Source organism: Corylus avellana, chromosome ca11 (genome assembly GCF_901000735.1).
Source record: "Corylus avellana chromosome ca11, CavTom2PMs-1.0".
NCBI lineage: Eukaryota > Viridiplantae > Streptophyta > Magnoliopsida > Fagales > Betulaceae > Corylus > Corylus avellana.
The window spans coordinates 16,361,813-16,375,423 of NC_081551.1; the positions used below are offsets into that span (position 1 = coordinate 16,361,813).

At 36.4% G+C, this 13,611-nt stretch overlaps 3 protein-coding genes across 4 annotated transcripts; 1 reads left to right on the forward strand and 2 right to left on the reverse strand.

The window, feature by feature from the left end:
* The first annotated feature begins 774 nt into the window (after positions 1-774).
* On the forward strand, positions 775-1,656 carry LOC132164901 (umecyanin-like). 2 transcript variants are annotated; one of them, XM_059575412.1, is made up of 3 exons: positions 775-833; positions 932-1,151; positions 1,251-1,656. In XM_059575412.1, the coding sequence occupies exons 2-3, from the start codon at positions 965-967 to the stop codon at positions 1,565-1,567; spliced, it is 504 nt and encodes a 167-aa protein (XP_059431395.1). In that variant the 5' UTR covers positions 775-833; positions 932-964; the 3' UTR covers positions 1,568-1,656. The 2 variants fall into 2 exon arrangements, with proteins under 2 accessions (XP_059431395.1, XP_059431396.1); XM_059575413.1 differs by lacking the exon at positions 775-833 and having other exon boundaries at positions 923-1,151.
* A 1,150-nt stretch (positions 1,657-2,806) lies between these two features.
* LOC132165147 (umecyanin-like) lies at positions 2,807-4,863 on the reverse strand. Its single transcript, XM_059575641.1, has 2 exons — positions 4,692-4,863; positions 2,807-3,075 (listed from the first exon to the last, which is right to left on the reverse strand). Exons 1-2 carry the CDS (start codon positions 4,861-4,863, stop codon positions 2,807-2,809), a joined length of 441 nt encoding a protein of 146 aa, XP_059431624.1.
* An 850-nt stretch (positions 4,864-5,713) lies between these two features.
* On the reverse strand, positions 5,714-7,963 carry LOC132165148 (umecyanin-like). Its single transcript, XM_059575642.1, has 2 exons — positions 7,774-7,963; positions 5,714-6,015 (listed from the first exon to the last, which is right to left on the reverse strand). Exons 1-2 carry the CDS (start codon positions 7,961-7,963, stop codon positions 5,714-5,716), a joined length of 492 nt encoding a protein of 163 aa, XP_059431625.1.
* Between the last annotated feature and the right edge of the window lie 5,648 nt (positions 7,964-13,611).

The following is a 13,611-nucleotide window of genomic DNA, read 5'->3' on the forward strand; positions in this document are numbered from 1 at the left end:
TTTCTCTATTGTGATCGATCTTATACTCTTAAAATCATATTTCAATGAGCCTATCTTATTTTAGTAGAGTCATGATATAGGGAACACTGGTGTGCACGTTCCCTTTTGCATTACCCATTTTAGTAACTCTTAATTTACTAAAATACTCAAACACGAAACTTAGAATATATAATTCATTCCCATTGAACCTATCGCAGAGGGATATGTCATATCTCTTTAATTCCAATCAAAATGATTGTAGATTTCATATTGATAAAGTAGTGTTCTCACAATGTTATTTGAGTTCACATTTATTTCAGAATTGGTATGTTTATAGCCTTATAGATGGAATCAATGTTGAATCCCATCATTGACAATCAACTAGGTTTTATTAATCACAAGGCAAATTGTACGTTTGATTAATTAACACGTGTTTCTAATTGATGAATAGATGTTGTTTGAGGAGCAATAATCCAGCCCAGTCCATTTCAAACAATGGGCGACAGCCCTGGACATAACTCCGTTCTTTTCAGGTTAGGCTGATCTTACTAAGCTGGCTGGGCTAGATGCTTGCCACGTGATCGACCGACCACCCTTCACGATTATCATTAAAATTAACCCGGTCACCATTGTTGGGCCGTTGAATGATCTACATATGTCGGCCAGAATATATATATTCAATTAAGAGCCGCAGATGGTGGCCGGGTACTTGAACTTGCTTGTTTGAATATACAAACTATTCTCTTCGTCACTTTGAATTCTTCAGCAGCACGTAATGGTGCCCAGACGGAGAATTGAATGGGCCAAACCATACGGCAGCTTCTCTCTTTTTAAATTTCTATCTTTGGTAAAAGGTTAATAACCATACGCAACTTCACAAGTATGTATATATATCAGCTCTCTTCTATCCATATCCAAATAAACCGTTTCTCTGTATCTTTTTTTGATTTAGATCAGGGAGTTGTCGAGAACACCACACAGCAACATGGGCAGCCGCACTGGTTTGATCGGGTGGTTTGGCATTGTGGTAGCAGCTATAATATTACTCAGGGGTGCAACTGCTGCAACAGTTTACGAGGTTGGCGACAGCGTCGGCTGGACTGTTCCCCCAAACACCTCCTACTACTCCACCTGGGCTTCCACCAAGACTTTCTTTCTCGGCGACAAACTTTGTAAGCTATCAACTCCAACAAATATTCTTTTCTTTTTTTCCTTTTTGACATCATTTTTTTTATGGACATAATATATTGTTTTATATTGATGATCACCAGCATTCAACTGGACAACGGGGACGCACACTGTGGCGGAAGTCTCAAAGGATGAATACGACAACTGCACCAAGGTTTCATCTTATATAGGCAGCCCTGTCATATTCACTCCTCCATCAACCGGTTCTTACTACTTCATCTGCACCGTTGATGACCACTGCACACGTGGTCAAAAGTTGGCTTTCACCGTCGTTTCAACACCAACCGTTGGATCACCGCCTGCTGAATCACCCACGTCCTCCTCCGCTTCATCTCTCAGCGTCGGTGCCTTATTTGCAGTGCTGTCCACCTCAGTCATCTATCTATTCCTTGGCTTTTAAGTCTACATTTATTAATTAATAATATGTAGTTGATTATTTATTTCTGTCTAGCTCATTGTTCTACTAGCTAGCTAGCAACGAAAATAATATCTGTGATCTTCTTTCTGCTTTAGTGCTTTTACACATATACATGTACTGTATTTTGTAATATGTTACAATAAAACAATTGATTATCTTGTCGTTTCATCGTTTTTAATGTTGTGGGGTGTCCCATGTCAACGTACGTACGTACGTTATATCAATGGTTGCGGATGCTGCAAATGACGTTACGACAGCAGTTGGAATCCCATGCCGTGTATCCAATGCAACTTTTGTTGGATTTTTTCTTTCTCCAGCTATTCTATGGAGTTTTTAGCCACGTCGTCTATTTATGTGAGTCCAAGTGCAGCACGTAACAGAGATTTTCCAAAGGGAAAAAATGGTCCATTCCGTGTACAAGGCAACTTTTGTTGGATTTTTTTTTTTTTTTTACAGCGAAAATAAAAATCTGTGAATTGACTTTATAATGAGAAAAGCAATCAACATTAATTGTATGTACGAGGATAATAATTTAGAAATAATAATGTCGAGAATGTTAGCACTGTTGTACCCTTGTCAACGAATATTTTAAATATAAAAACAATGAAGGGAAAGAACAACTTCCTATTTGTTTTACATGTTATGGTTCTTTAGTGCATGGTTAATGTTTTTTAGTGGGTGATTTCCTTTTCTCTTGGCGTAGCAAGAAACAATATAACTAAAGTTAAGTACCATGTTATTGCTAACACCACCTTTAAGCTACTCTAACTACATTGGATTCTACGGGATATGAGTGTTCCTCAAACATCTAGCTTTCATATATTATGGGACAATTGGAGTACAGTTAAAATTATACATAATAATGTTTTTCATGAATGTATTAAAAACATTGAGATCAATTGTCATTTTATGTGTCACTATCTCTTGCAGATACTCTCCGCCTTTGTCCTTATTGTATGTGTTGATCAATTGGGTTATGTGTTCACCAAATCATGTCCCTCTTTTATATATAGGTTGATTATTTCCTTGTATAGAGTGAATTTATTCTACAATATTTTTCATTAATTCTCTAATTGCATTTCCTATTTTAATTGGCTTTATTCAACCATAAATAGGTCTTTTTGTACAAAATTACAACAAACAGCAATACAGTATTCACGTACATAAGTTATTCTATTCTCCATATATTTTAATTAACACACATGCATGGTATAGAGAAGTTCAGAAAAATGTAAAGAAAGAGATGGCTATGGCACCGTAGAGAACTGCAGACAAGGCATCAACTCTCAGAGATGAAGCAGAGGCCGTCTCCTCTCCAATTCTGATGGTCACCTTCTGGCCAAGTTTGCAGTGGTTATCAACGGTGCAGATGAAATAGCGGGTAGCGTTGGAAGTGAGGGTGAAATTTGCGGGGCTGGTTTTTTTTATGGCACCGATGGGAGTAGTGGTACTGCAGTTATTGTATTTGTCTTCTGTCACTTCAACAACGTCTTGTGTCCCATTCCATTTGAACACCAGAAGAATGAAAAAGAGTAAAAAAAGAAAAAAAGAAAGAAAAAAAACTATTAATAAGAAAAAGCTAGAGTTCTTCCCAAGTTTGGAAAAAAAAAATAAAAATAAAAATTCAATCTTTTGCTACCATTCTTTATGTTGAGAAATAGTCTCATATTGCCTGTGGACAAGATCTTGGACATGTTATAAGGAATGAGCAACTCTCTCTTATTGGACCGGTTTTATGAGATGAGTTAGACTCACAAATTTCTTCACTTTATTCAATTATTTTTTACAATATCATATTTTATTTGAAATAAGATATATATAGTTCATAGTTGTGTGCATTATCTTTTGGAAAGAGACGTGGGACAAATAAATGCTCTTAGTATTACATAGTTTACTATATATAAAATAAAAGAAATTATTTCATAATTCCTTGAGTTTTGTCCTAAAATAGATATTACATGTGCAATTTGTGATATATGGAATATGAAATGGAATGGTCTCATGTGTCAGATCTTTGCAAAAAAGTACTGCCAAATTAAGCTCTATGAACTGATCGAGAAAACACTAGCCGAAGAAAAGATGAACCGGCCACTTCATTGTAGGTGCCATTTCATATCAGAAATAGCTATGGTTTAAGAATAATGTTAAGTACCATCTTTTTATCCTCCTAAAATCATCATAAAGCTGATGTGACTTTTAAAATCACCATTAAATTTTAGATGAATCATACTTGAGTTTTGTTTTGTTAATAAGTTGTAAAAAATAAATAAATTAACTAGAATATTTATGGTATAAAATTTAACCAAAATTCATTAGATTTTAGGAATTAATTATACAAAATCTATCAAAATGTTGTGAGAACAACGAGACTTCAATTCAAATGTTCAAACTCATGAAAGTGAATTTGTTTTTAGAGCGACTCTTAGCCGATTGATTGATGAAAGTAAGGTCTTTGATATCACTGAAGTTGATTGCTTTCAGTATATATAGCTATATATGTGAGGAACCGAGGAGCACAAATTTCCTTTGTAATCATCATGGAAATTGAAGAAAAAAAAAAATGTTCCGTTTGTTAATACTTTTTACAGAGTGTTTTTTTTTTTTTCAATATTTTAATATGACATAAAGGTGAAAAAAAAATTTGATTATATACTTTTTATTTTAGGTTGTTTGTTAAAATTTTTAGAGTTAAATGCATTTTTGACATGTGGTAATCAAAATTCAAATATGATTTATCTAAAACTTAATGGTGATTTTAAAAGTCATATCAGTTTTAGGAAGATTTTAGGAGGATAAAAAGATGGTACCTAGTCCCCAAGGGGTAACTCAATCGGCTGTGGACCACGCTTAATAAAGCGAAGGTCACTAGTTTGAATCTTCCCTCCCTCTTTCCTTGTGTGGACATGTCAAAAAAAAAAAAAAAGATGATACCTAGCATTACTCTAAGTCTTAATTACCTATTATAAATACAAGAATTGAGACACTAAATTTTGTAAGAAGTTGTTTGAAAGGAAAAGAAAAAGAAAATAAAATAAAACTGTGCTTGATTGAGCAGAACTACATGCATGCATGACCGAAATTGATGGAGTTGATAGAGCTTAATTACCAAGAGAATCACCAAGAAAGAATGTCTTTTTGGTAGCCCAGATGGCGTAGCAGGCGTTCTTCGGTGGAACAGCCCAGCCTGCACTGTCCCCAATCTCATAAAGTGTTGCAGTAGTTGCAGTACCCATCATCACTATAACTACCACAACAACCAACCACCTGCTCAAGCCCATGTTGATATATATAGATATATATATTTGTGAAGCTGTCTGCGGTTGCCCTCACGTATTATGAAATTGCAAGTTATTTTTAGATATCGAAACGCTTAAAAAATAACATCTATTAAAATGTGACATGTTACATTTGAACACTGAATATATTTTTATCAGATTCTTTAGCTCAAAAACTATCTTTGGATTTTTTTTTTATAATAAATGTCTTTACAAAAATAAAAGAAATATCTTGTGGTAGACTGCTCTCCAACAGGGCACTTGGCAATCCGATCACTTTAAATCAAGTTATTCCCAGCTTTTAATGCTGGCTGGAGTACAGGTTGGCTGAAAACTGAGTACGGGGATCGGATATTGTCTTAATCTTACAAATCCATTTCGTAAACTTGAAAACTGTTCACCAATTTGCAATTATGGCAGGAATAATTGTAGAAAATATTGTCTCCTCTTAGCCCAAGTCCCTCAACTCATACATATATAGAATCAAATTCTATTTTCCTGTATGGACGCTTTATTTAAAAACGATCGATGCAATCAAGTTTAGGGATATTGTTAATTGAATGATAGTTTTAGAGGGTATGTAGACTTTTCCCTTAATTTTATTAATCAAAAATATTTTTGCAATACAGGTAAACTCCATAATCTTATGAAGTTCTAAACAATGACATGATAGTCTTAATAAATTTGCAATATATATTTTTGCAATCAATAAACAGTACTAATAATAAATTGTTTTTATTGTAACATATTACATAATAGAGTACATGTAACATGCATATATGTACGTAAGCACTAAAGCAACAAGAAGACATATAAATAATAATCAACAACCGTTATAGTTTGGGGACATTAATTAATTTAAAGATAAGCCAAGAAAAAGATAGATGAAAGTGGTCGACATCACTGCAAATAAGGCACTGAGGGTTAGAGATGAAGCGGCAGAGGTGGGCGGTTCAGCCGACGATCCATTAACGGTGAAAGAAAACTTTTGACCTCGTTCGCAGTGGTCGTCCACAGTGCAGATGATGTAGTAAGAGCCGACAGTTGGAGGAGTAAATTTAAATGGGCTGGCAGAGCCAGATGATACCTTCGTGCAGTTATCGTAATCAGCCTTTGATACTTCTGCCACAATGTGCGTCCCCGTCCAGTTGAATTCTGGTCATTAGATGGCCGGAAAACAATATCCGTCAATCTCTCTATTTTGTTCATATAACATGATGTCAATCCTGGATATTTAAAGTTTATAGAAAACCAACTCATTTCCATGTGAAAAGGCATGTTATTAACTGCCCGCTAACTGTTAACTCGTGTGTATATATATATTTTTCACAACTTATTCACCTAACAAAATGTGTCCGAGAGACAGCAAATTTTGAAAAAACTTAGGTTAATTAAGTATCACCTATTATATATAAATAATTATAAAAAACTGAGGATTCAACAAACTTAGACATCATTCGAACAAGAGACTTTTAAATTAAGTAAAAAGTTGTTTGAAAAGTTTCATGCATGCTTGGTTGATCAAAACTATAGCATGAGTTTGAACATTTGGTTTAAACCCTCATTTTCTTAGAACACACTACAAGAAATTATGCCATTAGTTTCGACACTATTAGTGCCGACTTTCAAAAGTTACTGCTAATGGTTAACTTTTAGCATTGGCGCTAATGTTTTTTTTTTTTAAAAAAATGTTATTGTCAACTTTTTGTCAACATCGATATGTCGCTACTAATAACCTGGCGAGAATTTTTTACCATGCATGAATTGAAGCAGTAAGCTATTAGTGTAGTTGCCGCTAATAATAACATATCAAAATGTTGACGCTAATGTTATAACAAAATTACAAAAAAATAAATAAATTGAAAGGACATAAGCGTTAACCCCCAAAGCCAACTCTAATGACATTATTAGTGTCAACATTCAAGATTCGACGCTAATAGGTCAATAGAAGTCGACACTATTGGGCCTAAACCAAAAACAAGTCAACGTGGGCCCAAAAAATTCGACCTTGATAACAAGTTAATAGCATTGACTTTTGAGTCAAGGCTATTCACCCTAAGTAAAAATAAAAAATAAAAAAACAAAAAAAACGAGTAATATAAAACACATCAACGTCAACATTTAGGGTCTGTCTATGTTGAAAATATGTTTAGCGTCAACTTTTGAGTTGAAACTATTGACCCTAATTTAAAAAAATTAAAATAAAAAACGCATCGAACTTGGTGTCTTTCTTAAGTAAAAAGTAAAAAATAGAATCATATTAGCCTATTAAAATATTTTTCTAAAAAAATTAAAACCTATAGAAAATGTTAATTCTTTTTATATAATTAATAAAATTATCTATTTTTTTTATTCTTCTTTAATATATATATACACACACCCTTTTTTAATTTTTTAAATATATGTATTATTTAGTTATTTTTCACAATATCCACAGACTTCAACATGTCATATGGATCAAGATATTATTTAGGGGTACGTACTGCTCAATACTCAAATTACCCAAGTCACTATCTAATTATTGATGGCTTCTCAAAATACACTTTACAAACATGTCATGTTTGCTTTCCTCTACATGCAAGATCATTGATTGTGAAACTTTCTTGAGCATCATCCCATTAGAGGAAAGGACAAAGCCTCAACTCAAAGCAACCGTGATCTTTGATAGATTTTGTATCCTTCATAAAATCTAATAAATTTTGGTTTGGATTTATACCATAAATATTCAAGTTATTATTATTATTATTATTATTTTCACTACTTCACCAAATAAAACTTGTCAAATTGCTAATTTTGAATAATAGAATTGAGGATGCAACAAACTACGAAATGTATTCGAACTAGCTAGAGACTATAAATTCTGTAAAAAGTTGTTCGAAAAGAAAAAAGTTTCGTGCTTGATTGATTGCTTACCAAGTGAGTCGCCAAGAAGGAATGTCTGTAAATTTGTTGTAGCCCAGGTGGAGTAGTAGGAGGTGTTTGGGGGAACAGCCCAGCCGAGGCTGTCCCCAACCGTATAAACTGTCTCAGCAGTTGCACCCCTCAGTTGTAGTATAGCTACCACTATGACCAACCACCCGATCAAACCCATCCGGCTGCCCATGTTGCTGTGTTCCACAAGTCGTCCCTGACACTCCCTCTCTGAAAGATTCTCTAGAACTGTCTATGGGAGATGAGGAAAGCTTTTGGATATGGATAGAAGAGAGCGATCACATATATATATATACGTGTGCAGTTGCGTATGGTCATCGCTATATCTTTCCCCTCAGTCAAAGCTCACCCTGCAAAGGTCAGTTAGGTATGAGTTTCCATCCCCATGACAATTGATGGAACTAGGTTTTGCCACATTCATGTACCTTCTAGTCACGTTGCAGATAGGGGTATTTTAATCGTTTTTGCTTATTTGATCGCAAAGGCTATATATAAATGAATAACTTAACTCGATTATTAAACGGGTCGATTATGAAGAAGAAATTATGCTCAATTAGTAAACAATACTTGCACGCTTATAATATTGTAACACTCCACTTCAATAATACAATATCATTTGTTTTGGCTTATTCAAATCAGACTTCTCATGAGGTTACGTACTCATCCTGATACTACTTTTGCAGAAGTACACTTAACTGTGGAGTTCTGATAGATTCATGCATGGTCATTACGACTTTAAAATGTGTTGTTGTCAAGAATTGTGTAAGTATACCTATAAGTACATTTTTATTCCCAGGCAATGTGGGGTGCTACCTCCACAGTTAAGCTTCTGCGAGACTGGTACCAGGATGTGTGACCTCTTGAGAAGTATAGTTTGAGAGAGCTAAAAGCGGACAATATTATGTTATTGGGGTGAGGCGTTAAATGTATATACAAAACTCGATTCAACTCGATCGGTTAATGTTCACGAACAAGCTCGTATGAAGGTCCACTCGTTTGTTAGCTTGTTATATATATATATCAAAAAAAATTGTATTATTCACGTGTTATATATATGCACTGATCTCTCTCTTTTTTTTTCTTTTTTTTTCTTTTTTTTTAATCACTAAAATTGATGTGAGGATTATTGGGAGTGATAGGACCTGATGAAGCAACGAGAGTAGTTTAATGGATGCATGGGGTCTTCGTCACCTTTAGAAATTGTGCGCAACAAAGCCTCTCTTTCAAAATTGGCGACCGGCACCAAACTTTGACAGACGGTGAATGCTTTGATTTTATTTACTTTTATATTTACTCGTTTTCCAACCAAAGACCATGTAATCTTCCAGGAAAGACGTCATTGGGGGTGAAATTAGATGACCCCTTCTTTAAACTCCAAGTGAGACTTGAAGTTTTACTGACTCCATTGAATAAATTGCGTTCGTTTAAAAAGAAAAAGGAAAGAAAAAAGTGATTGGACCCACCTCCTTTAAAAAACACAAAACGTATGAACTCTAAATTATTGCACTCATTGGTAAAGGAATCATGACGATTGACTTCCTAGTAGAACATGCATGGGTTCCATTAATTAAATATTAAGATGTAAGATTAGAATAAAATGCAGCATAATCAATTGAAACTAGGCTTAATAACAAAATATTTTACAAAAAATACTCTTAGATATATACTATGATTCAATTTTTCAAAATTCAAAATCAACTTCTTTTCAATCATGTTATGCCACCCCACTTTCTCATGTTTTTTTTTTTTTTTTTTTATTTTTTATTGCTAACAAACTGCTTCATAGAAAAACAAACAAACAGACAACAAAACACATCCCTCACTAAGAGGGGAGGGTGAGGGGTAGATCTTTTCCACTACATATGGGGATGGAAAGGGGGGAGAAAGAGGAGAAAAAAATGTGGGAATGCAGTCAGAGAAACTCTAGCCGCGGCCCAATAAGCCACATAATGGGCACAGAAGTTAGCACTTCTGTTAACTTTCCTAGCCTCCCATTGAGAAGAGGAAGGAAGAAGAGATAAAACATCAGAAATTACACCATCTATTTGCCAATCCAAAACAGTGGAAGGTTACTGTAAAAAGGAAATAACAATGGTAGAAACTCCTTCTAATACAAATTTTCCTAGCTTCTAAGAGTTAGCCAGAATTGCAACCAGCAGGGCTGCTTGTGCTTCACCATAGGTGGGCTCACAAGGGGGGCTGAATTGATACAAACTCTTGGTGATGTAACCATTAGTATCTCTGCATACAGCAACTTGGATAGAAAATTGGTCTCTTGTAGTAGTGTCGAAGTTGATCCTGAAGCTACCTAGATGAGGGGGAGACCAACTTTCTCTCATAGGTTGAGAAGTTGTTTTCCAAGCTGCATAGTGATCTAAGAATAACCTCATGATTTTGTCAGCAAACTTAGAAGCTTTGGGGAAAACTCCATTGTGGATAGCTTGATTCCTAGAAAACCAAAGAGTATTACACAGCATAGTAGCAAAAATTTGAAAAAGACCAGTGTCAACTAAAGGGATACCAAAATATTTGTTAAGAGATAGAATTCCGCTGATCCAATTAGGCAAAGTAAGAGCTGACCATTTCATAGAATCAAGAGGCCAATGGGAAGATCTCCAAGAAATTCTAGCAAAAAAGCATATAAAAAGGAGGTGATGAAGGGAGTCCTCTTCCACTTTGCATAAGGGGCAGATTAAGTCTGCTTGGGGAATGGGAAACACAACATTGATCCTAGTCTTGGAGGGGACAATGTCCCAAGCAACTTTCCAGAGGAATAATTTTAGTCTATCCATCAGCCTAAGCTTCCATAGGGCTTTCCATTGGGTGGGGGTTAAAGGAGAGGAGGCTGTGGAGATCCTAGGGGTAGTTATGAGCTTGTAAGCAGACTTAGAAGTGAACAGACCAGAGGGGGAAGGAGTCCATATGTAATCTTCAGAAGAAGAATGAGAAATCCTGATTTTCTGTATCTCCCTAGCACTAGAGGAATCAAAAAGGCAATTTAACAAGGGAATGTTCCAAGAGGCTTCAGAGGAATTAAGGGTGTAGGAAAAGAGGTCAGTGATCAATAGATTAGGGAGAGGCTGAACTAGATGAGGAGAGGGAATGGGGATATAAGAAGAAAGAGTGGGGATCCAAGGGGAGCTCCAAATGGGGAGAGAGGATTGTCTGTGGATTTTGAGACAAACACCTTTTGAAATGATAGAGATGGAATTTGTGATGCCTTTCCACAGCCAAGAGGAAGTAGAAAGGGATGAGGGGGTGAGGAGAGAGTTAGAGTGAAGACACTTACCTCTGAGCTGGGCCACCCACATCGTGTCTGCATTGCATAGGAGCTTCCAACCAATCTTTGAAACAAAGGCTAAATTGACCTCTCTCATCTTCCTGATTCCCAATCCTCCTACGTCTTTAGAGAGGCATAAGGAATCCTATGCTTTTAGAGAAAGATTTCTGGACTTTGTAGGAGGGAAACCCCACCAAAATTTTTTGAAACTTCTATCCAGCTGAGAGCAGAAGAAAGAGGGAAGCAAGAAGGTACTCATTGCATAGGAGGGAATGGTAGTAGCAACTAATTTAATAAGAACCAATCTGCCTGCTTGGGAAAGGGTTTTGGCTTTCCAGTCCTCCATCCTACTTAACACCTTATCAAGGATATAATTGAAAGCACCTCTTTTCGAGTTTCCCAACAGAATAGGTAGGCCAAGGTAAAGAGATTTAGTGGGGTTGGAAGTGTATGGAAAGATGGTTGAGATGGAGGAGATGGTAGAGGGGTTAGAATTTTTGCTAAACCGAATGGAGGACTTGGTTGTGTTAATCAACTGACCAGACCATGTACAATACTTCTCAAGGCAAGAATTTATGCATGTGGCTTCAGAGAGGTTAGCTCTACCAAAAATAAGCAGGTTGTCAGCAAAAAGCAAATGGTGTATAGCAGTATTGTTTCTAGATATCTTCAAGCCTCTTATAGAACCAGCTATTTCCTCTCTAAACATCAGTCTTAAGAAAACCTCTGAGCCAAGGGTAAAGAGGAAAGGAGAAAGAGGATCTCCTTGTCTCAAACCTCTCTCAGAGGATAAGAAACCAAAGGGGCTGCCATTCAAGAGAATGGAGAAGGAGGCAGATGAGATGCAGGCTCTTACCCAATTAATCCAAATAGAACAGAAACCAAGTTTCTCCATGATAGCAAGAAGAAAACTCCATTCCATTCTATCAAAGGTCTTCTCCATGTCCATTTTGAGAAACAAAAAGCGCCTCTACCTTTCTTGCTTTTAAAAGTATGAATGAGTTCATGAGCCAGTATAGTGTTATCCTGAATATTCCTATTGGGGATAAAGGCCGACTGAGTAGGGGAGATAAATTTATGGAGAAGAGGTTTTAATCTGTTGGCCAGGATTTTTGAGATGATTTTGTAGACAATGTTACAAAGACTAATGGGTCTAAATTGATGAGCAGAGTGAGACCCACTAACCTTTGGAATGAGGGATAAGAAAGTGTGATTTTGCTCCCAAGGAAGGTGATTATTCTTGAAGAAGTTCCAAATAAAGTTCAGCACATCTTCCTTGACATAGCTCCAGTATTTCTTGTAGAAGAGAGCAGGGAAACCATCAGGACCAAGGCTGGCCAGAGCTTGAATAACTTCCAATTCAGTGGGAATGGAGCAGATGGAAGAATTATCCTCCTCAGTGACAACATGAGAAAAGAGGTCCAGCATTTCTACTTCAATAATGGGGTTAGAGGTGGAAAATAGAGTGGTGAAATGATTGGTGAAAGTTCTCACAATATCTGCACTTGAGGACACCCAGGCACCAAAATCTAACTTGAGAAAGTTAACAGCATTAGATCTCCTTCTGATGAGAGTAGAGGTGTGGAAGTATTTGGTGTTAAGATCCTTACAAGTCAACCAAGAGTCCCTGGATTTTGAACGCCAAAGAGTCTCTTCATGCTTGAGAAGCTGCTCTAATTCAAGCTTCAATTGATTTTCCTTATCAAAAGAGAATTTACAAGGAGGAGATTGTTGAATTAGATCAAGCTGAAGAAGAGTGGCCTTTATGTTTTTCTGAATGTTTCCAAAGTCAGAAGCATTCCATTTCAGTAGAGAATTTTTGGTATGTTTGAGCTTTTTGGGAAGATAGATGGCTGGATTACCATAAACAGGAGATTTCCAAGCAGTGTCAATCACTTTACCACAAGAGGGGTCTTTGGACCAAAACTCCTCAAACCTGAAAGGTCTTGGGAGGAAAAAGGAGTGGTTGTTTGTGTTTAGGGAAATGGGGCTGTGATCTGAGTTGAAAGCAGGGATATGAAGGAGGGAGGATTTAGGGTGTAAGTGAATCCAATTTGGGGAGGCCAGGCCTCTGTCTAGTCTTTCTTTAATGATAGCAGGTCCTTGTCTATGGTTACACCAGGTGTAGGGGTTTCCAGCAAACCCAAGATCAATCAAACCAAACTGATTAATAAAATTTCTGAAATAGCAATTACTAGAATTGACAACAGGCCTACCACCAAATTTTTCTCACTGATTCAAAATAGAGTTGAAGTCTCCTATACACAGCCAGGGGGCCTAAAAAAATTCACCCAACAGAGGTGAAAGAATCCCAAAAGGCCTGTTTGTCATTTCTGTCTGGGGGGCCGTAGACACAAGAGAGAATCCATGGAGAGTGTGGGGGATCTGAGTAACACCATGCTGAGATGTTGTTCTTGTTTGTGATGAAGCAATCAAGATCCACACTTGGCCGCCAGGTAACAACTAGACCACCACTAGCACCGCAAGCAGCAACTTGAGACATAAGAAATAATACAAGTTTGTTCAAAGTAGTAGAGACT

Coding starts and splice junctions, on each gene's coding strand:
- LOC132164901 (XM_059575412.1), top strand. CDS start 965: ATGGGCAGCCGCACTGGTTTGATCGGGTGGTTTGGCATTGTGGTAGCA. Junction 1,152..1,250: donor CTTTCTCGGCGACAAACTTT/GTAAGCTATCAA, acceptor GATGATCACCAG/CATTCAACTGGACAACGGGG.
- LOC132165147 (XM_059575641.1), bottom strand. CDS start 4,863: ATGGGCTTGAGCAGGTGGTTGGTTGTTGTGGTAGTTATAGTGATGATG. Junction 3,076..4,691: donor CTTTCTTGGTGATTCTCTTG/GTAATTAAGCTC, acceptor ATGGGACACAAG/ACGTTGTTGAAGTGACAGAA.
- LOC132165148 (XM_059575642.1), bottom strand. CDS start 7,963: ATGGGCAGCCGGATGGGTTTGATCGGGTGGTTGGTCATAGTGGTAGCT. Junction 6,016..7,773: donor CCTTCTTGGCGACTCACTTG/GTAAGCAATCAA, acceptor TCTAATGACCAG/AATTCAACTGGACGGGGACG.